The sequence below is a fragment of the Manacus candei genome, unplaced genomic scaffold, assembly GCF_025592945.1.
Source record: "Manacus candei isolate 608988 ecotype Guabito, Panama unplaced genomic scaffold, ASM2559294v1 h1tg000026l, whole genome shotgun sequence".
Taxonomy (NCBI): Eukaryota; Metazoa; Chordata; class Aves; order Passeriformes; family Pipridae; genus Manacus; species Manacus candei.
This window is the reverse complement of record NW_026138074.1, coordinates 2918821-2941232: the sequence shown is the minus strand read 5'-3', so window position 1 is coordinate 2941232 and position 22412 is coordinate 2918821. Positions and strand designations below refer to the sequence as shown.

At 38.3% G+C, this 22412-nt stretch overlaps 2 protein-coding genes across 2 annotated transcripts in view; one reads left to right on the top strand and one right to left on the bottom strand.

Annotated features, from left to right (window-relative positions):
* Positions 1 to 11817, bottom strand: part of ACAD11 (acyl-CoA dehydrogenase family member 11) — a 29789-nt gene extending 17972 nt beyond the window's left edge. Inside the window, exons 1-13 of the mRNA XM_051789139.1 lie at positions 11639 to 11817; positions 10204 to 10303; positions 9869 to 9994; positions 8064 to 8225; positions 7441 to 7605; positions 5666 to 5813; positions 4968 to 5089; positions 4420 to 4526; positions 4154 to 4274; positions 2360 to 2437; positions 1826 to 1964; positions 1606 to 1713; positions 318 to 416 (exon numbers count right to left, since the gene is read on the bottom strand). Coding sequence (XP_051645099.1) covers positions 318 to 416; positions 1606 to 1713; positions 1826 to 1964; positions 2360 to 2437; positions 4154 to 4274; positions 4420 to 4526; positions 4968 to 5089; positions 5666 to 5813; positions 7441 to 7605; positions 8064 to 8225; positions 9869 to 9994; positions 10204 to 10303; positions 11639 to 11775 — 1612 coding nt within the window. The 5' untranslated portion in view covers positions 11776 to 11817. The remainder of the gene's footprint in view (positions 1 to 317; positions 417 to 1605; positions 1714 to 1825; positions 1965 to 2359; positions 2438 to 4153; positions 4275 to 4419; positions 4527 to 4967; positions 5090 to 5665; positions 5814 to 7440; positions 7606 to 8063; positions 8226 to 9868; positions 9995 to 10203; positions 10304 to 11638) is intronic.
* Positions 11818 to 12029: 212 nt separating this feature from the next.
* UBA5 (ubiquitin like modifier activating enzyme 5) lies at positions 12030 to 22116 on the top strand. The gene is made up of 12 exons (XM_051789130.1): positions 12030 to 12210; positions 13251 to 13296; positions 13390 to 13479; positions 14640 to 14749; positions 15158 to 15244; positions 15913 to 15997; positions 16839 to 16943; positions 17120 to 17247; positions 18415 to 18550; positions 18998 to 19073; positions 19847 to 19953; positions 20517 to 22116. The coding sequence occupies exons 1-12, from the start codon at positions 12065 to 12067 to the stop codon at positions 20598 to 20600; spliced, it is 1200 nt and encodes a 399-aa protein (XP_051645090.1). The 5' UTR covers positions 12030 to 12064; the 3' UTR covers positions 20601 to 22116.
* Positions 22117 to 22412: the final 296 nt, after the last annotated feature.

The following is a 22412-nucleotide window of genomic DNA, read 5'->3' as shown; positions in this document are numbered from 1 at the left end:
TAAAGGGTATGAACATAAATGCGTGAGTTACCTGACAGAAAGAGGTAACGCATAGAGAACAATAGTGGCATACATTCTGTGAACAAAATTCAGAGGTTCCAAAAAGCATCCAAGCCTCCAAATTGAATTTGAGTCCTGGACTTTGATTCATAGAACAAAAGCTCAATTCAGCTCTTTCTGTTGTTTTAAATTCTATTGCCTTTACTCAAGAAAAGACAAATTTCCATCTCAGAAATGAAGCATAAATATTTTTGTTTTAAGAGTTGTTGGAAAAAAATTTAGGCTTAGCCATTCTTATTTAGGGTTTCCACACTTACCACTGCTCCACCACTTCTTGCCATTGATCACATAACTGTTTCCATCTCGCTCAATGCTGCATTGCATATTGGTGGCATCACTTGAAGCCACATCAGGTTCTGTGTTGAAGGTAAAAACAAAACCAAACCACTGGGTTAAATGAAGAGGTAGTACTACCTCCACAAATACAGGGCTGTAGATATACTTTAATAATAACACAGTTTCGCTCCCAGTAGAAAAGTTGTTTTCAGAACCTCACTGCTGGTGGTCGAAAGACTTTCTATCTTCCAACAATCTGTTATTCATAGCCAGTTTAAATGGACTTGTTCTTGGGCTCAGATTATCCATTATGATCAACAGCCTTCTTCCTTTCCTGATCTTTTCAAATCTTTTATCCTTCCAGTGTACTTAGAGAAAACAGTCATGTCTCTCCTCAGACTTTTTCTTCCCCTGGGCTCTTCTTAAGTGCAAATGAAGAGATTGAAACTAATTTTATGATAGTACATGAAATAGACTATACAAAGCTGTCAGCAAAATGTCATCAATGATTATTTGGAACAGGAAAGATTCTTCCTCTCTCCTTTCACCATTACTTTTTTTTTAATAGGCAAATGCTTTTGCTTTAAAGTAAAAGCATCTCTTTCCTCTTGGGGAACACAGTGAAACAGAATTTGCAAAATAAGGGTTCAGCTCTGCAAGGCTGAGTTCTCTTGACTCCTTCTGACATAGGAAGATCAAGATTTTGACATCAGACGTTCCAAAGCTACCTTCCTACAGCAAGAGCCAGACTTTCCAAAGATGTTGAATGCCACAAGCTTTCAAGAGCAAAAATTATTACAATGCTGAGCTATGGACATAAAGCAAGTTACCTCCAGGTTCTATCTTAAAACCTCTACCTATGACATACTGCAGAACTGCAAAACTACACAACTTTATCACAGTAATCAGACTTGCACCTAATTGTATGCTTCTAAAGAACCCCAAAGCATATTATAAAAAAGGGTGAGCTCTATTGTAAATCTGTTTGGTACTATAAAATGTATTTTACTAGTACTAAAAATAAACTGAAGATATATAGAAAGCAAACAGTATTGTAACCATGAAAAATGGTAACTACTGGGGAAGGGCAGCAAGGGTGCTTCACTCTGCATTCACATCTCATAGATTTTATATTCAAACACATTCACAGACACAATGGAAATTTTTGTATTAATTCATTAACACACAATTTGACGTTTTCTACTTTTTGCATATACCATTTAAAGTTTTTGCCAATTGTCTCTAACTTTCTTCTGGAGAAAAATTTACCTGTCATGCAGAAGCAAGAACTAATCTTCCCTTCTAGGAGAGGCTCCAGCCACTCTTTCTTTTGCTCTTCAGTCCCATACATGTGGAGGACCTCCATGTTTCCAGTGTCTGTAAGAAATCAGAAGTCATGTTTACTTCTTGAGACACACAACTCATAAGGTGCAAGACGACCAACTTTTAAATGTTCTCAGTGCTGTAGTTATGGGACAGGGCTGCTAACCTGGTGCATGACAGTTAAAAACCTCAGGAGCAATGAGGCATTTCCCTGTCTCCTCAGCTATTAGGGCATAGTCAAGCTGGCTGAGACCACTGACATCTGGAAGAAAAAGGTTCCACAGACCTTCTGCTTTTGCCATTTCCTGTTGCAAGAATCAACAGAGAAAAATACCATATAATAATACCAAAAATACCAATAAATCTTAAAAAACAGAAAAATAAATTGTGGCTTACTAGGCACTTCCTTCCTTCCTGCTGTCTAATACATCTCATGCCTTTTTTCAATAGCTATTTTGAAATAATAGGTACAATCTTTGATTGAAAATTCAGACACATCCCTCACAGAACTCACTTTGTTTTACTCCTCTCTCATTTCTCTCACCTTTTGCACACTTCTCTCTTCCTTTCCTTCCACTATTCCTCACACTGTTTCTTTCCGTACAGAGTAACTTCTCCAGTATGATATGCCAAACACTCTTCTGCTCTATATCTGTGCTCTTTTACTGCTAGAATGCTAAGAATATTTACTGTCCCATACCTTCAGTTTCTCAAGAAGTGGTGGTTTCTTCCATTTTTCCTCAGTATTTCCATGTTCAGTATAGTATTTTATTATTTCCTTAGAGAAACAATTGAAAAGATACTGTTTAAATTAAGAACACATGTAACACAGAAATAATAATATGATGTCTTTTCCAGTCCTGTGCACCAATAAACCAATTAAAGAAATATTCATTATAGGTTTTCATTATATAGTGAGTTGTATTATAAAATGAAATATATAATTGAAAACCGAACTGCAACATATTTCATTTTGCAAGACTTGAAATGCTTCACAGAGATGACCCCAATCAGTACCTTATTTCATACAATTATTTGGGTTCGTTTAAAGTATGTGGTGATGATGCTAGAAGGTCAGTATTTTCTGATGATAAAAGTACCTGTTACCAACAGTACACACAAGAGGCATGAAACCAAAAGTAAAAGCACAGATGAACGCCTGACATAATGACACTAAAGATTCAGGTTTCCTGTCACAACATTCAAATATATAAGCCAGTTAATCTTTTGTTAACAGAGAAAAACCCCACAAAGAATACATTTTCTCTTCCTGTCAAAATAATTCCTTAACAGATTATGTCAGTAGTCATTCTGAGCATCAGTGATTGTTAGCAAAACTATATATTCAGTAATCCTAGTATTTCCACAAGTATGTTTTAGTGAGGTACAGCACTTCAAACCTTGCCAAGAACTAGTTAAAGAATGAATAAAAGTAGTTCCCTCTTCTGAAAATGACACAATAAGACAAATGCCCAAGTAAAATTTAGAAGTCCTGATTCACAATTCTTGTTATCAGATATAACTTACAAGCACAACACTACTCATCTGCAAAAATTGTGGTCCGTTTATTTTTAAAGCAAGTACTTTGATTATTGCAAGGCTTCCTTGGACAGTCCTAAACTACAATCCAAAACCAGTCACAGACAGACTTCTAAGAAACTTTGCATATCAAGAGTTACTGCCCTTAACCCCTCCTTGTGATAGGCAGATGCATTCATAAATCTTTTAGATTAATATGTTCTCTGCATTTCTGCCTGACTGCCAAAACCAATCAACCACCCAACCAAACAACAACAAAAAAGCCCAAAACAGAAAGCCAAAGAAATTAGTTCTGCAACAGAAGTCATCTGTGCTTCCATAAGGCTAAAAGCTGAACCAACTTTCTAACGTGGAAAATTTCTAATCTCTCTAGGATAAGAAGTAAAATGCTTCGTCTCATTTTCCGTTCCACTGATTATTGACTTCTGTGGGTATTTCATTATCTGATTTCAAATCTTCACTGGTATTAAATATATTCAGGAATGAGGCTACATTGCTACATTACACGATCCCATTTTTTGTCAGAAAAGTCACAGCTTAAAGAGAAAGCAAGAAACAGATACACTCAGCTTCATATGGTTTAAAACAGCAATTCCCATTTCTAAATTAGCATCTTTCCATTTATTACGTAAGAGTTCTAGCTTTTCGTTAAAGTATTTTAGCAAATTCTTTTAGAAAATAACTCTTACTAAAAAGAGAAATTTTTACACTTCAACAAGTTTAAAAAGTAACTCAGCTTTCATTAACGATGCATACAACATCCTGGAAAAAAAAATAGACAATAATGATTTCTGCTAATATTTCTCAATGCCATAAATATCACTACATGAAAATAAGGCTGTTTCAGAAAAAAAACCAAAACAAGAAGATATGATATTCTATACATAGTTTTACATTTTTATAAAGTCTAGTCTGAAAATGTTCCCTTAAAAATAGGTTAACTAAAAGCTTTTACCTTCTCAGCTGGATAAATGTGCTGCTTCATGAACTGCTTGACCTTCAGCAAAATCTCTTGGCCTTTCCTACTTTGATGGAAGAGCTCTCCAGAAATGTGCTGTGTGCTGCTGAAAGATGACCTAGGGAAGAACACTCAATGGAATAACAAGTAAGACCAGATTTACCCTCATAATAACATAAGCTGCCTTACACAGGCATTCAAATAAATGAAGATGTTGTAAAAGCTTTGCCTTACTGTTGACCAGTAGTTTAGATCACTCTTACCTTTTTGAGAGCTCTAAGCCTCTCTCTGCCAAAGGCTTCACAATCTTAGCAAATTCATGACTATTCTCTGCAGAAGCATTTCCAATGAGATATCTAGCATATACACCCTAAAACCAAAAGAGAGGCATATATGGTATAATTATGCATTTAAAATTGTCTCTTTAACACACCAGTGATTTCTTCAACTATGAAAGTAACACTTAAATGCACATACTCTTAAAAGGAAAAACCTACCACCCAGACAATTTTACTGGGATATGCTAATATTGGTTTTGGTCCACCTCTGATATAATGGAGATACTTGCTGCACAAGAGTTAAAAAAATACCCCAGCTAAACCAACCTAAAAGCAAACCCCAAAAAATAGTAGATGAAAACAAAAAATAAAAAAGAAAAGATAAATGTCTGCACACGATACTGCAAGCAAGCCCAGCCTGTCCCTCAAGCCAACTGACAACAGTATAGATATATGATTATTATCCATGACTAAATTAACTACCCATATACACACAAAAATATGTGATATTTCAGCAAATGTGAGTGTATTACCTGGGCTATTGCTGCCATTTTAAAATATGACAAAGCAAGAAAAAAGTTGAAGTTGGATAAAGCAGTGTTAATACGCCGGCAGCGGCAGTAAATGGAAACCAGTTCTTCAAACGAAGGAGTTTCTAAAAAAAAAATACAACCATTTTTTAGAATACTCAACGTTTTCTATGATTTTTTTTCCCAGCTTATTCTTCAACAGTTTTTCATCTTTATGAGATATTTCATTTACATAGTAAACACCATGATTTGTAATTTCTCATGCTGTAACTGTGATATGATATGGGAAACAAAAGGAAAAAGGATTTGCCAGAATTTCAAGTAACTGTGACAATTCCTACCACCCTTCACCTCCACTCCAGTCAGGAAACTAATTTCAGCAAGGGGGTAGGATTTCTTTTTTAAATAAAAGTTATATTTACATTTAAATTTCTGTTCTCTTCCATTATCTCTAAGAAAGGTTCAAACTAAACTTTTTCCAAAGTAGCATATTGTAGCTAAGACACGGCTTGTTAAAACAGAACTACCTAAAACCTCTCTATCAGCATGCTTCCAACAATGAAGAAAACATGGAAGAGTTATTTTCAGGTGCAAAATTATATGTTTGTAGATTTACCATTTAATTCCTGTTTATAAGGGTAACATTTCAAATAAAAATCAACCCTAGAATTTGTTTCAACAAAAAGATTACATTTTCATACCTATGGTGCCTTTGAAACCCAAGACAGATCCTTGACCTAAGACCTTAATAGATGTAGGCCAAAAGTAGAATTGAGTGGCATATGCTAAATCTGCTAAAGGATGACCAGCAGTAGAAAGTTCCCAGTCCAGCACTGCCAAAACACGAGCCTTAAATAAAAATAAAAACCTCGAGTGAGCGCTAGAAGACAAATCCTCTCCATCCACAGACACACCACTCACTTAATATCCACAAGTTTTATTTGGTTACTATATATTTAAAATTAAAAACATGCACTGTAGCTGTCTACAACAAAAAGAGTTCCTTTAGGCCCTATCTAAGGATCTGTAGAAAATTAAAATTCACATAAGGGCAGAAAGTTAGGCATTTTTCCACAGAAAATCTGATTTAAATCTACATTTTTGAGTAGTGTTCTTCCTGTCAGAAACTTGTAAACTCTTCAAGTCAAAATATGGTTGAATTAAAATATCCTAAAGAACAGTAGCACTGACAGTTGCTGTGTTTTCCCCAGTGTTGTTGCATGGTCCTTTAGCACAGAAACAGACCATGCATCAACCCCCCTAATTTATCACAATATTATGTAGAGATGAACATTTACATGGAGAACTGAATTTCTTAAACAGGAAGTCAATCACTGCCCAGACTGTGACACAAGCTTCTGCTGCAAGCATCCTTGCAATGGCGTCTTCAGCTGGGTGTGCTGAGACTCCCCAGTCTGTCATTCTGATAAATTCTTATAATCCAGCTTGTCTGTCAATCTGAACGACTGCTCCAGCCTACTCACGATCCATGGCTACTTGAACTATGTGCAAAAGTCTTTCCCACATGGTCACTCCTGCCTATACAGGAGGAGTTTCTAAAGATAACTTGAAATTACCTACGTACAGCTCGATCAATTCCTTCAACTGCATCAGGAACAGCTGGGAGAGTTCCCGAGACTGCCAAATCTCAGTCAAATCAGTTCTGGGGGTCAAATCAGCACATTTAAGCCTACAACTAATGTGTCTATCAACTAATCCATGCACAACAATGGGACCTGTTGCTTTGCTGTGAAGTAGGCATTGCAGAGTCTTGGTCACAAATCCCAGGCATATTTTCTGGTCACAACACAGCAAATAGCATGGAAAAAAATAATGAAAACGCAACTATGTCGATAGATAGGTAACACATATTTATTTCCAAAACCAGAAAAAAAATCTCTTTCTTTTCCCTTTCAGGGTCCCTGTGATCTATGTGTACTCCATAACTAAGAAGTTTTGGGAGATTTTTCTTTGCTTCCACTAGTATCATGTATCATGCATTCAGATCCTGTTCCAAAAGCCATTGTTAACTGAAGCCATATCACAGTCAAATGGGCTTTGGATCAGATGTTTATGTAGTTTAATGAAGTGAGACACGAGTTGCACTGAATTCAACAGGATTTATGCATACACAATGTTTTGTTCCTGGACTTTGAAGTAGGGACTAGAACTAATGAATAAATTGAGTATCTTTCAAGGTCAGGTCAGATGGGCCCCTGAGCAACCTTGTCTAGTGAAATGTGTCCCTGCCCACGGCCAAGGAACTAGATGATTTTAAGGTCTCTTCCAACCCAAATCATTCTATGATTCTATCAATTCTGTCTAGCTCCTGCAATGAAAACCAGGACTGTATTAGGTACCTAAATACCATACACAGTATAGAGAAGAGTTAATTTCTCTCCTATTGTTTTCAAAGACGTATCACACACTAAAATAATCCACAGAAGTGTTCCATTACATGAAGTGTTTCAAATACCTCTGTTGGATGGAAGACGATGTTATCTATCCTCATGTCCCCATGAATCAGGCTTTCTTCATTATCATCAGGTGGCAAGTTGTTTGCTAACCAGTCAGCCAGTTTGTTCATGGCAGGAATATCTGTATGAGCAGCTGCATCATACTGTTTTTTCCAAGTTGACACCTAAAGAAATACAAACACTCCAACAGATTTTCCAACTGATTTCCCAAGTTTTTAAAGAGCACAAAATTCTGAAGCATGTGCTTCTGGTTTTTCACGATTATCATGTTACAGAATTCAGTAAAACCCAGTACCTCTGCATTTGCAAATGTGAACTATGAGATCAAAAGATGCAATGAGGACTACCTCTAATTTCTATTTCAATCCTATTTACGCAGCCCAAATCTAAGATTATTCCAAAAGCAAATTAGTATCATTCCCTGAGCATAGCACTATAGAATCAATCTGAATGTAGCAGTGGCCTTACATGGTGCACAAAATAATTGAACTAAGTGAAGGTGCTTAATAGCTAATATATGATGGTTACTTTTACAAGTTTTTAATAATTAATAATTTAGCTTGCAAATCAAATAAATATTCAAAGACCTGACAAGACAAGAGAATTTTTTTAAGAGTTTTACCTGTCTTTTGCAGTATCCTGGTCCTCTACCATATCCTTGGAGGCCCAATGACTGTAAATCAAAGGAGTGCAACAGGGCCAAAGTTTCTATCATTGCAATATACAAAGCAGAACGCTCTGCTGGGCCCACTTCAGGCAATGAGATGTCTCGGAAAATGCGACCCTAAAAACACCATAAATCAGATATTTGGTGGGATGTACACACCAGATGAAAAGAAGTAAAGCTATACATTTAATGACCAAACCCAAATGTAGTGAATCAACACCTCTATGCAAACAAAAATTCCTTCCTCATTTATTTTATTCCTCGCCCAGGGCAGATGAAGGGATTCACAGTAATCTCAGATCATTAGTATATGGAAGGCAATTAAAATAACAGATATATTCAGTAGATGAAAGTCTGAATTAGAGCACTCAGTCCAGATATCACAAAGCTTGAAAGTACCAGGAAAAATAATGTTGCTGCATTGCCTCTAACAACTAACTTGCAGAAAAAATATCAATGAAGACCTGAGGGAGATGGGGGGGCACAGACAGGGAGAGAAGAGAAATAGGTGGGTTGCACATGCTGAGGCAAACAATCCAAAGAAATTCACTTGTGTCCTCCTTAAAGGCAGTTTAATATATCTAAAAGATGGGTGTGTTTTTTCCATTTTATCCTTTAATTTTGACGCTGCCAGTAACAGATTGGAAGAGAAAAAACAGATTCCTATCTCCTCTGAGCTCCTCAATTTCACTGTTTTGCATGATGGCTTCAATATATTCACACAGATAAAGTAGCAAGAGAATTTTTTTTACTAAAAGGTTCTGCATAACAAATCTCAAAATCAGGTTCTGTACTGTGCAATAGTTTATTCAACAGAATAAATATATGGTTGTTTTCTAAATATACAATGTATTTGTTAAAAACAGTGAGTGTTGTCCATCTTAGAATGGATAGACTGTACATTTACATACTTAGAAATGCAGAAAGGTTTCTTCTTAAGTAATCACTTTCTTGTAGCCAAAACCAGAAAAATTCTCCATCTTTAATGTAAGAAATCTGTTTCAAATTTTTCAGAACTCTTATATTTTATTACTCTTGATTCATGGGTTTTGTAGGAAAGTTAACTTAATCTCCAGAAACTGGGCCACAAACTCTTATATTTCTAATTTCCCAGTTAACCTGATGACAGAGTAGGACTCAATGAAAGGAAACAGGCCTGAATTCAAATCCTCCTTCAGCAGGAAAAAAAAAACAAACATGATACAGCATACTTACACTCAAAAATCACCAAAACCTAACAGAAGCACTATCAACTCAGCTACAGCACCCCCAGATGGGATGGACCACAGACAGAATTATGCTGTATTCTTTCTGAAACTATTCTTTCTGTTTGAACTGAAATCCTGCTTGGTTTTCAAGAAAAGGTGATTGTATATCAATTCCTATCTTCACTACTAAACAGGCTGCAGGATGTCCAAAGATTCGGTATAACTTTATCAACTGAATGTTTTCCCTCTGACTTGGTTATGCTTTTCACAGAAGAAATATTGCCATATTGCAAGACATCCTTCTGAGAACTCAAAACAAGAACAGGAGGTCAAATACTGAGCTGAATATTTCAACAAAGTGGGAAATAAGCCTTGGAGAAGCTGAAATCCATGAGAATCACTGATAGCTACCATTTCTTAAAATTATCAGAAGATTATTTATGTTCATATCAGAAAACTTAGTGACTGCTGAGTAAGGCTCTAACAGAAAGGCAATTTAAAAGCATCTTGTAGTAGGGAGAAGGAAAGAATCTCTCACACTGGAGGACCAACCTGCACATGCTGCATTACATAAAACTCTGTTCCAATGACAGAAACATCACTGCAATACAACAGGGGCTCAGGCACCGGAAAACCAGCCGAAAATAAGGCTTTCTGCACATGATATTCTCTATCGACCTGAAGACGACACAGAAATTTAGGTTCAATTAAAACCTCCCAAACATAAATGAGCACAGTAAATGACAATGTTTAGTTCACAGAACACAGTTCACTGATCCAGCAGTTCACTGCATTTCTGGACACACTCAACAATGTGCCGGGTAATGTATGGGACTTAGTCACTTGTAATACGAAGTGTCTGGAGCTTTATGAGGAATGTTACTTACCTTGTGTGCTCTGGGTAAAAGGGGACCATGGGGCTTCTTCCTGAGCACATAAGCCTGACCACCCTTCTGAAGGTAAAAGGTCGGATTTGACTGGCCAGAGCTACAAAGAGAGAGATCAAAAGTACAAATTCAAGTACTTACAAATTTGTAAACTTTTAACAGAAATTATGCAAAATGCACTTCAACTTGGCCTGAACAAAACGACAGGACAGAGGAAAGAGTTCTTCTCAGGAGTTGTTTTGGGTTGTGGGTTTTTCTTCAAATCCAGTCTTACAAGGAAGCAAGCGATAGCCTACAGAATCAAAATAAAAATCAAGCGAAATTTTGCCCTCACACTTTCCATTACATTTCCATTCTCCCTGAAGCAGTTAGGGCATAGTTTGTAACACAATTTAACAAGTATAGTGCACTGACAAATGCTCTGCCTAGCACAAAAGAAATTTACACCAGCTGAAACCTTGAACTGCAACTACAAGACAAGCAAACTAGTAAAAGCACAAATACTGTCAGTATTTTAGCAGATTTTACTATTAGCTACTCTCCTAAGGTCCTTCCTAAAGTCTCCTTAATCGAGGTACATACGAGGATTAGGGTACAGCTGAGGATTCAATGGATGCTTTATATTTGCAACAGAAGTCAATGAAAAATTGTTTACTGTTTCTTAGTGGTCTGCAGATAAAGTAGCCTAGGTCATGTTTACAGAGGAACTAATACGTATTTTTAGAATACCTTCTAATAATTAGCTCCCGATGTGAAGTCACGCAGCCACAACACTAATTTGCTGAATGCAAATGAACCCACCGTTCTATGGGATAGTGGCTTTGGAGCCTGGGTGTGGCACCCCACCTGCGCATGGCATTGCTCTCAGGGCGTTAATGGGAATTTCAACACATCCTTGCCCTGTTCTCATGGATTTGCTTAACCGGCGATAGCCTAACGCTTCTACAATTGAATTCTTAAGCCGAGTATGTGCTTCTGAACATTACTATTTGCTGTGTAATCAAAGATGGAGCAGATAAATTGAGAGGCAATAAAACAATCACGCGAGTACTCTGAGGACAGCGGGAAGCCCACCAAACACGCAGCCCGCCCGCAGACGGCTGGCTGCGGCCACACAGTGTCTGTGACAAAGGTCACCTTCGCCGCCACTGCAAACTTTGACTTCTCCAGCCGGCCAAGGGATGAGCTGTTCCCTCGGTGGCTGCTGTCCGCCATCCCCAGGACATCTCTACCGCTGGCCACCTTCCCTGCCAGGCAGCAGCGAGCAGAGCGGCCCCTCTTCTCGCCTCACAGTGCGGGCTCACAGCCCATGTCCGGGCCACGGAGGCGGCTCTGGCCCCTCCCGGGAGCGCTGGAGCAGAAGAGCGGCGGCTCCCCCGTCACCTGTGTCACCTATGTCACCTGTGTCACCTATGTCACCTGTGCCGCCAGTTACCTGTACTGCCTGACAGCCAGTGCGCCCGCGGGCTCCCGCGGGAAGCCGCGCAGGTGGCTGCTCAGGTACCGCTCCAAGCTGCCCTGGTCGAAGCGGTGCTGCCGCCGCACCTCGCTGGTGCCCGGCTCCGCCGCCATCCCGGGAGGCTCCGCCGCTGCCCGCCCCGTCCCGCCCCGTCCTGTCCTGTCCCACCCCGTCCCGTCCCGTTCGCCGCCGCTCGGAGGCGCCTCGGTCCGCCCAGGAAAGCGCTGCCCGCCCCCGGGGCTGCCGGGGCTGGGTGGCTTCTCCTGGGAGACAGCAATCCCGGGAGACAGGTACCGCCTCAGCGCACACCCGCCCGCTGCCGGGTGTCGGGAGGCGGTCCCGGGATGGGAACGCCCCGGCGCTTCCCGGAAGCTCCCGCGGCCGGGCAGACGTGTCGCTGCCATGGCGGATCCCGAGCGGCTGGAGCGGCTGGAGCGGCGGGTGCGGGAGCTGGAGGAGGAGCTGGCCCGGGAGCGGGGCGGGCGGCGGCCGGCGCGGACCCGCATCGACACCATGAGCCCGGAGGTGACGGACTCCAACCCCTACAGGTGCGGCCGGGGCCAGGGGCCGTCCGGGAAGCGGAGGATTCCGTCGGGATAAAGAGGATGGGCAAGAGGGAGGGCCGTAGGTTGGAACTGCGGGTCTGGGGGAAGGGAAAGAGGCGTGTGGAGGGGGGCTCGGGCGGGTGCGGGTCTAAGGGCTGGGCCTGGGTGTGCGGAGGGGGGGTGTCAGGACAAGGCTGAAGGCAGGTGCTCTGTGGGGAGCAGGGGAGGGATGCTCTCGGATTTCCCACCTACCTGGGCTGACAGGGCTGTATGTCAGAGCTACGTTGTATTATCTTGTTTTACAGTACGAAAGAGAGAGGGGAAACCTTGTGAGTTTTTCAGCTAGGTTGCTAATAAATGGACAGGTGTTGGTATAACACGAGGTCTTATTCCTCATAGCTTACCTATTTTAGAGTTTGATTTATAGAATTGCTGAGCACTAGGGACCCCTTCTCTTCTGGAAATCTGATGCCTTTTTTTTTTTTTCCTTAATACAAGTCGATATCTGTACTTTCGTTGATACTTTCAATGTAAAAATGCAGTAACAGGATAAAATGTTACTTTAAAATCCTTTCATTTATCCTTAAAACCTGATAGTGTCAATTTTTTATTTTTTTTTTTTAATGTTATATTGGAGTTAATATAATCAAATTGATCAGAAGACAGTGCAAGTCTTCACTAGTTTGCTGCCATATGGTTCATTACGGAAAAAAGTGTCATCTTTCATTCTGTAAATCTGGGATTAATTTACAAAAATAGCTATGTGTCCTCCTGATTTCATTGACATTACTCATACCAGCTGAATAAGAAAATGAGTTTCTGCAGGGTTAGTACTTTGTTGCTAATAGGAAAGCATCTACTCTCTCATTCAGACTGTACCTAGCTGGCAATCACAACTGCAGTGAAAGCAGCAGGCTTGAGTTTGGTGCTTGGAGGGGTTATTTTTAAAGCAAAAGTGATTTTAAATACCTGAAAAGCAAAATTGCTATTTGAAACATAGAGAGCATTTTCTGTGTAATGTTGCTTTTTTTTTTTATTCGTAGTCGCTTGATGGCATTAAAAAGAATGGGAATTGTCAAAGACTATGAGGTAGGATTCTATCTGTAATGAAATGTTATTTGCATTTTTTCCCTGGGAGGACCACTTTTGATATCCTTGTCTCTATTTTATTTCTTTCTACAGAAAATCCGTACCTTTACAGTTGCAGTAGTAGGTGTAGGTGGAGTTGGAAGTGTGACTGCTGAAATGTTGACAAGGTGTGGCATTGGTAAGGTAATGAGATTTTTTTTCTTCTACTTCTTTACAGTAGATGGACCAGTCCTCTTTATGAAGAGTTTGATTTGATTTCATTCAGTTGATTTTACCCAAATAAAAAAGCTGTTGTGAAGAAAGCACTTGTGTAAACATTGCACTGAAGAGTCTGTATTTTTCTTAACACTAGTAAAATTGATTTACTTTGGGCAAAATCTTGTATGATGTGGATGATCCTTGTTTGGATTCTGGTCATCTCCGTACTCCTATACGAGCCCATCTATCTAACCTTCATACTGGATTATTGCAAAAGGAGAACAAAACAAAGAAAAAGGAGGGGATAACTTGCAGAGAAGATTAAGTCTTATAATAAGAAGTTTATATTCATGAATTTGAAAAGTGGTGGATATCAAACAGATATTTTTATCACAAATGGTAGTTTGTCATGTGGCAGACTTAGAGCTAAAAATTTAGCAGCAGTTAAAAATAATTTGGTGTGTGTGTAGTGTGTATATAGATTTTTCTCTAAAGGAGGAATTCGGAGAATGGCTCAAATGTTTGTATTTCCAGACAAAGCCTGACTATTTACTCTTAAAACTCTGGAAAGTTTTTAAATATAGAAGTGATGCAATTTTTTATTGCGAAGTTTATTCTTCTGAAGGAGCGAAGACCGGCATCTTAGGCATAGCAAAGAACATCAGTTGATTCAGAATTTATAATAAACAACATGTCCATGTACTATGCAGGTATTTTAAGAGAATTGTTTTTGAAGAACTGCACCCCAAGACAAGTGAAATAAATCACACATTCTTAGTTAATGACATAATAGCAAGTAGGAATGTGATAATAGAGATGATAGTGTTCATGTAGATTAATCTGCTGAATAATCTTTGTTTAGATCAAATGAACAGATTACTTATTATTAAGAGTAGTTTTCAGGACTTAACAAATTGGTTCCTCCTGAATGGCAGTTAGAATTCAGTCTTTCATGCACTTACAAAATTGGCACCTTTTATATGTGAATTGAATGACACTGCAGGGGTAGAGGGATGTTAGCTTGGGGTGGCTTTTTGTTGTTTTTTTTTTTTAGAAGTAGTTTTGTTGTTTAAAATACCTTGCCATAGGACTCTAGTTGCTGTGTCTTTGGAGATTCACACATGTTAATACAATCTTTATTGTAGCTGCTTCTGTTTGACTATGACAAAGTGGAACTGGCAAACATGAACAGACTCTTCTTCCAACCTCATCAAGCTGGATTAAGTAAAGTGCAAGCAGCAGAGCATACTTTGAGGTATAGCTTAGAGAAGTGGGTATTAAAATGTATTTGCCTAGGATGCTGCTCCAGAAAACCAGTGTTTCGCTCTTAATTACTTGCAAAGGAGCATGATCTAATTGGGGAATTTGAGTATAAAATATTTGTGGGAATGATTGATGCTTTAAAGACATATTGGCCAAAACCTTTATGTGAGTCTACTTTTTAAGTAAAGCTAGTTTTGCTCAGAAGTTTGGTATAAACTATGCCAATTCAATATATTGTGGGTTTTTTTCTCATCTAATTTGTGAATTTTGGAGAAAAATGGGTGTATTCTTGAGTTCAGGCTGGAAACTTAAGAGTATAGTAACACTTGCGAAGTTAGGGAGTAGAATGCAAATTATCATTGCATTCATGACTATTGACTCATATTATTTCCTCCATAAGGGATATTAATCCTGATGTTCAGTTTGAAGTACATAACTACAACATCACAACACTGGACAACTTTGAACACTTCATGGACAGAATAAGGTAAAATCTCTCAAGAAAAGCATGTTGCCAACTTCTGCTGATGTGTGCTTCTATACAGCCTCACTTTTTTATTGTTGAGGGATTTTTTTCAGTTTAATAACTTAAACCACTGGGAAATATTTGTATATGAAGACATTCCTGCCTAGATGTTTTCTCTAGAGTTGGCATTTATTTCTGCTGTTACACAGTTATGTTTTATATTGGTGCATCTTTAGATTTCCAGGCAAAGCTGTAGGACTTAGAGACTTTTCCCATTATAGAAAACAGATGAGATCATATTTTCACTGCTCTAAAGTGGTTTCAGTTATGCTTTATAGAATGAAGAAATAAAATAGCTATTAGTGGATTTCACAGAGGAGGTCTGAAATAACGTTTGCCATTTGCAGTTCTGTTGTACCAAGGTACAATTCTCCAATACTTTGTTCTGTGAGTGTTTTCTATATAAAACTTCTTTGAGTCTAAAATGCCCATATATTAAATCCCAGCTTCAGCTATTGTTTCTTCTGTAGATCAGAGATGCTGTTTGTACACTATTCTGCATTTGCACAAGTTTTGTTACAAATTCACTTCCCCTGGGCTTCTGTACTCTAGAAGCAGGCATGTTGCTTGCCATGTTGGTATTTTGTTCTGCCAGCAATTTCATGCAAACTTTGTGATGCTTATTTCAGTAATGGTGCACTGGAGGAAGGGAAACCTGTTGACCTTGTTCTAAGCTGTGTAGACAACTTTGAAGCTCGCATGGCGATTAACACGGTAAGGCCATTGAAGGCGTGAGCTTGTGGAAGTCTGTTTTCTCCTGTAACAATGTTAGGAACTGTGGGGACTGTAGAAAAGACAGGAATTTAAAAAGAATCTCCTAAGAAATGTTTCCTTGGTTTAAGGAAACTGAATCTGAGCTTTTACCCAGTTCTTATAAAACCCAAATATAACTGTAGACTTTTAAGTTACTAGCAGCTAATGGTTTGTAAAAGAGTTGTGTCATAAACTCTCTCTGTCTTTCCAGATTATCTTGTTTATGTAAGGGTATTTTTAAAGGCTGGTATGTTAAATCTTACAGACTTTTAAAAGACTGTCTATAGCTAATTGTATACTACATATGGCTTTCTGTATACTAAAAATGACTTAATGCTGTGTACCTAATCAAATTGTTTTTCTTTATAGTAGCAGCCAACGTAGGGTACATGCCAAATGTATGTTTTCTGTTATCCTCCAGCTGACTGGATCCATAAATTGCAGGCAGGGAAGGTACACAGATATACTGTATCCAAGCCTGTAAAAGTAGATTGTACGATTAGATTCTGTAGTGTGCTGTAACTGGATCACTAATGTCTGTATTTGTTAAAAAATCTCAGGTCCTCAGGAAAGCACAATGGGCTAGCTTTCTGAGGTCAACTTCAATTTGCCTTTTGATTTGTACTTTGACTCTGATAAATAATTTCTATCTCTTCGTGCCCCTTTTTCTGATCATAGCCTTTTTGTCTTAAAGCAGGGAGATGGATGTGTTTAATCACACTCAATTTACCACATTGTTTGGGTTTCTTTTCTTTTCATTAAACTTTTGCAGTGCTGATGTGTGTGTTTCTGTGTTTATAAGGCCTGCAATGAACTTGGTCAAATCTGGATGGAATCTGGAGTCAGTGAAAATGCAGTGTCGGGACACATACAGCTGATCATACCTGGTGAATCCGCTTGTTTCGCGGTATGCAGCGCTCTGCTGAATTGCTCATTTGCCTTTTAAAGCAGGACTGGGAATATGGAGATTAGCTGGCTAGTGAGAGTGATCTGGCACAGCTGATTCAGTAGCTTAAGATTTTGTGTGATCTGTGGGATTTCTTTAAAACTTCTTTTAAACTCAGTTTCTTTATTTCCCTTCAGTGTGCTCCTCCACTTGTAGTTGCTGCAAATATTGATGAGAAGACATTGAAACGAGAGGGAGTTTGTGCAGCCAGTCTTCCTACAACTATGGGTGTTGTGGCAGGAATGCTGGTACAAAATGTTCTGAAGTAAGTGACTGAGTTGTTGCTATTTGATTTACAGCCCAATAAGAGAAGAAAAACCTGAAAGAACTTTTCATAATGACGGGTCTGGTTCTTTTAAAATGTCTGTGGCCTGTTTCCTGATGGTATTGGCATGATTGGACAGTGCTGAAGTATACACTGCTTGAAACATTGCTGTGTTTGCTTTGGAACTGCCACTTTAAATAGCAGTAGGGTAAGAAACAGTTTCAGGGTTTTCCGAAGAATTTCTTTTACTGCATACACAGATGCACATTTTTTTCTTACTTCTGCATTTAAACATGCTCTGATTTGACATCATTAAGTTATACACAAAAAATGCTACAGTGCTGACTTGTCTTTGAAATTTTGTACATGGACAAAGAATAAATTATTTCCCTTACAGTGTTTGTAAAAATCTGTTATAAAGCAATATGACTTATTTTAGTATTTTCAAAAAGTAATGTCGCATGACTCCAACTGCTAAAAGAATTGCATGTATCAGCAAGGAAAATATTTGAAGAACTTTGTGCTCATTTTCAAAATGACACAGAGTGTTTTACAAGCATCTTTGAGAAAAAGATTGTATTTAGCCTGCTTTTAGCCTTAGTTTGGTTTTGTCCATTACCCAAAAATTTCTAGTTACAAGGAATAAAAGTACTGTTTGCAAGTGTGCCTGTAAACAACAAAGCTCCATTTTCAATTGTCCAGAGAGATGTTTTTCTTGAATGAAGAATGCAAACATTGCAGCTTAATCTGAATCTTTATTTTGATTGCAAATTAGACCCTACAATAAAGACTATTAAACTGGTTCTGATCAGGTGTTTAAAATTTCCACATTGTAATACAGGGAACCTCAGTGTTTCAAGCAATGGTTTAAGGCACAGGAGGAAACTGCTTACATGCTACTCTAAACATACTTCTGAGTGTAGCTGATGTGTTCTCACACACTTAGACTAGAAGAGAATTGGATTCTATATTGATCCAATTATGCTGTTGTTAGGTGACTACAGCTTATTTAAGACAATTACAGTAACTCTTTACAACTGCAGTAGTGTGAGTATATTCTAAAAGTTCTATGAGGGAAAATTATTCCTTGAGCAACTGAAGTTTTAGGTTTGCATAAATATAATGTAAATTGATGTATGTAAGCTCCTTCTTTCTCTGTGTTTCTAGATACCTGTTAAATTTTGGTACTGTGAGTTACTATCTTGGTTACAATGCAATGCAGGATTTCTTCCCAACTATGTCTATGAAGCCAAACCCACAATGTAGCGACCACAATTGCAGAAAACAGCAAGAAAATTATAAGGTAAAAATGATTTGGGTTTTCTTTTTTTCCCTTTCTTAAAATCTTAAGAACACTGCAAGATACAAATCTGTAGTAAAAGAAAACGTTAATTGCTACTCCAGTTTTCAGCAGCCTTGTCCTGAGATGGTTGCACATGTTTCTAAATATACAGTATGTAGAGTTGTCTTAAAGCAAAAGGGTAGGAAGAAGGGCTTGCATTCAGTTAAGTAATATTTTCTTGGACATAAGAAAATATTGTGTGTTTCTGAGTATTAATGGGTTTAGCTTTTTTTTAAGCAGCAGGTATTCTGCCTTTTTTATAGCTAACAAAGTTCTAAACTGTGACTGCTTTATCTTAAATATTGAAAGAAACATGAATATTAGATTTGATCTTCTTTGCTGTTGTTGAAAATTTGACTATGACATTTTGCTTATTATGGTTTTTATCTTTTTGTGGTTTTCCTTCAGAAAAAAGAAGCTGCACAACCAAAACAAGAAGTAATTGAAAAGGAAGATGAAATAGTACACGAAGACAATGACTGGGGTAAGTCATCAGCTGGAGACTAAATGATGTTCCCAGTACCAAGATTCAATTTGGGTGAACATTCTGTAGGGTACATAGAATTCTTACAGTTCCTATTTTTGTAACTTATACTGTGCAATTACTACTGGCTTTTCACAGGTTTTGACAATAATTTTACCACAACCTGATGATGTGTTTTTGATGCAGCGTGCAGGTTTTAGGCTCAAAATGTATCTGCTGCTTGAGTAAAAGACTTTCTTAAAAGATGTTCTGAAGATGAGAGAGATGTGAGAAAATGTATTAATTGTGTGTTCCTTTTAAATCTACTGAAGAGCATTTGTCATTTCCATAACCACTGTGCTGAGGCATCCCGTGGAATTTTATATTCCTTTGAGGGCTTTAAATTAGAAGGAATTGTCTTAAGTAATGGTAAAGGTGTTTTATATAACTGTTTCAAGAACAGGGGTATACATTCTGTTTATTATATGATCTAAAAAATAATCTTATGTTACCATTGGCAGAGGTGTCCACATAGTAAGATTTAAATAGTAAGGACAAAGAAGAGGTGCCATTCTTGTCCATAAGTTACATATATAGAACTGTATTGTAAAGGGAAGATATTTTGTATTGATAGTGGAAGGAAGAGGTTGAAATCAAAGGTCTTTCTGCTTTTAATTTTTCTCTGTTTTGGAAAAGAAGCTGCAGCTTACCTCTTACTTACTGTGATAGCTTGGTTATTAAAGAACTTTTTCTTCTACCTTTTAATGGAGTTCTTGTTTGCTTTTAATGCAAAGGCATCGAATTAGTATCAGAAACTTCAGTAGATGAGCTGAAGGCTGCATCTGGCCCGGTACCCGACCTTCCTGAGGGAATTACTGTAGCATATACTATCCCAGAAAAGGTAACATATTTGTTCTTTATGAATTTTTGAAATACATGTAGATTAACTTTATACTACCAGCTAGTTTGGTTGCCTTTAAACCTAAAATAAAATTCCATCTTGAACAGTTCCAGTGAAACTGGACCTCAGTACATCTGATTAGTGCAGATGATTTTGTGTTTCTATGAAATATATTTCTTTAAGTATGGAAGCTGGTGGGAATGTAGTTTTGAGGTGATAAGAATAAATGCTTTTCGGGGCTGGTAGAAGGAAAACAAATGTGAATTTCTCAGTTGCTTTTTGGTGACTAATTAATTTTTACCATATTTATCTTTTAAAACTGTATGTAGTCAAAGAGCAATTAGTATACCTGGGAAACATAGAATCTGTATGTCTTGCAGCCAGAACATTCTAACTCCAAAGTGAAATAGTTTACAGTCTAAGCATATAATCACTTAGGCCTAATCTTGCAATCAAGTGCCTGGTTCTAGGAAAACGGTGTGGTGTAAAGGCAGTAAAGCTAATTTGTGTGGGGATTGTTGTTTGCTATTTTTTTGCCAACTTTTTCTTCCTGTTCCTAATAGGAAGAGAATTTGATAATGAAGGAAACGGTAGCAGAATCTGAAGAAAGCCTGGAAGAACTCATGGCCAAAATGAGAAACATGTAGAAAAATAAATATTAAGTACAACTTCAGATCAACATGGATTTTGAGAAGACCAGTCTTCTTACTTTTTTTCTTTTTTTACCTCCAGTGAAGCTTACCTTTACCTTTCTAAAGAAGTGGAACTGTTACAGGGGCAGGAAGGACACAGATTTACATTGTTCACATTCTGTTGTCTAGTCACTCTTTACCATACAGGGTTGTGCTACTGTAAATTTTAGTTTCTCAGCATTGCTAGTGTCCAGATATTCAGTAGAAAATAAAAGGACATGATTTTCATGGCTGGGCTTTGCGAAAGAAGATTTGGGAAGGGCTCTACCCACGTTTGTCACAAGCGCGCTGGTGGCTAAAAAGGCCAATATGAGACAGGCACATCCAGTTGCAAAAGGCACAGCAGAAAGACTCCTTAGGTGGTATATTCTACAAGACACGATTCTTTCTGCGTTGCCTTTTCTCCTCAAGGGTGCTCCTGCGTGCTTTCTCAAAGGCATCAGCAGCGTTATAGATGGTGTGTCTCCAGGCCTCCCAGTTGGAAGCCAGAGTAGACCAGTTATGGTGATCAACATGGCCAAGGCTGAGATGAACAAACTAACAAAAGCAGGCATAGCACATTATATGCCCTATCATGTGATGAGAATAGTACCTAGTATAGGACAAGGGAAAGATGAAATCTGCTGGAGTGGACTGAGAAGGTGTAGGGCAGATGATAGTGCCTCACTCATGTTGCTGCTCCTGATTTTCCTGGCACTTGTCCTTGGTTGTGGTTCACTGGTCTAAATTCTTTGCATGGATCGTGCTGTGGCTTCTTTTTCTGAGTAATCAGAACGTTTAAGCCTTTTCATCTGCCTTAAATATCTCTGGGATGGCATTTTTTTTAAACTTGCTTACTTTTATCAATGTCTTACTACTGCTTGTCCTCAAATAGCTCCTATAGGATAATGTTTTGAGTACATTGTAAGAAGGTGAAGTCTTTTTGTTAGTATTACATTAGCAGACTGTATATTAGCATGCCACTATTTTAGCTGGCAGATGCTTTTCATAAACAAAATTACGGGCAACATTGGAAAGAACAGGAGATTTTGTCTCTCTCTTCTAAAATCTAAATATTATATTTTTGTTGGTTATTGAAAGTTTAGCTGTAATTCTGATCCCTTCCCATCATATGGGCTATATGAAGGAATTACCATATGTTAAACTACATCCTATAGTGCCAGTACCCTGCAGAACTGGAAGGATCAATTTAAAATATTTTAACTACTGTGGCCGTCTGATCCAGAACTTGATCATTACTTCAGTTTGGCTTAGAAGGTAAATTTCAGAAATTACCTTAGAAGGTAATTCTCAGTATAATACAGGTATTTCCAAGTTGGGCTCTTCAAAAAACTTTTCCACAGCATGATGCAGCCAACACAGAACCAGCTAGCGATGGTAGTAGCAGTATGGGAGCAACGTGTAAAGAGAGCGCAGTATTGTGGCGGTGCTTCTGCTGCTTAGGGCAGCTGAATGAATACTTAGTGAAAAAGTGTTTCACTTCTTTAGCAATGGTTACAGACTTCAAAATCTGTTTCCTCCACAGCTGACATCAGGTCATATTATACACATAAAAATCATCTCCCAAGGTAGTGAGGGAGGTTTTAGGTGGGTTTTGAGTGGGTTGCATTATACTGTAAAATGGAACTGGGTTTTTTGTTTGGTTGGTTTGGTTTTTTTAATTGAGTTCAGTTTTGGAGAAACCAGATCTCAGAATGAACTGTAAAGAGGGATGGAAAATAGAAAAATGAGACCATTAGAAAGGTTCATACTTAAATCTGTGTTACC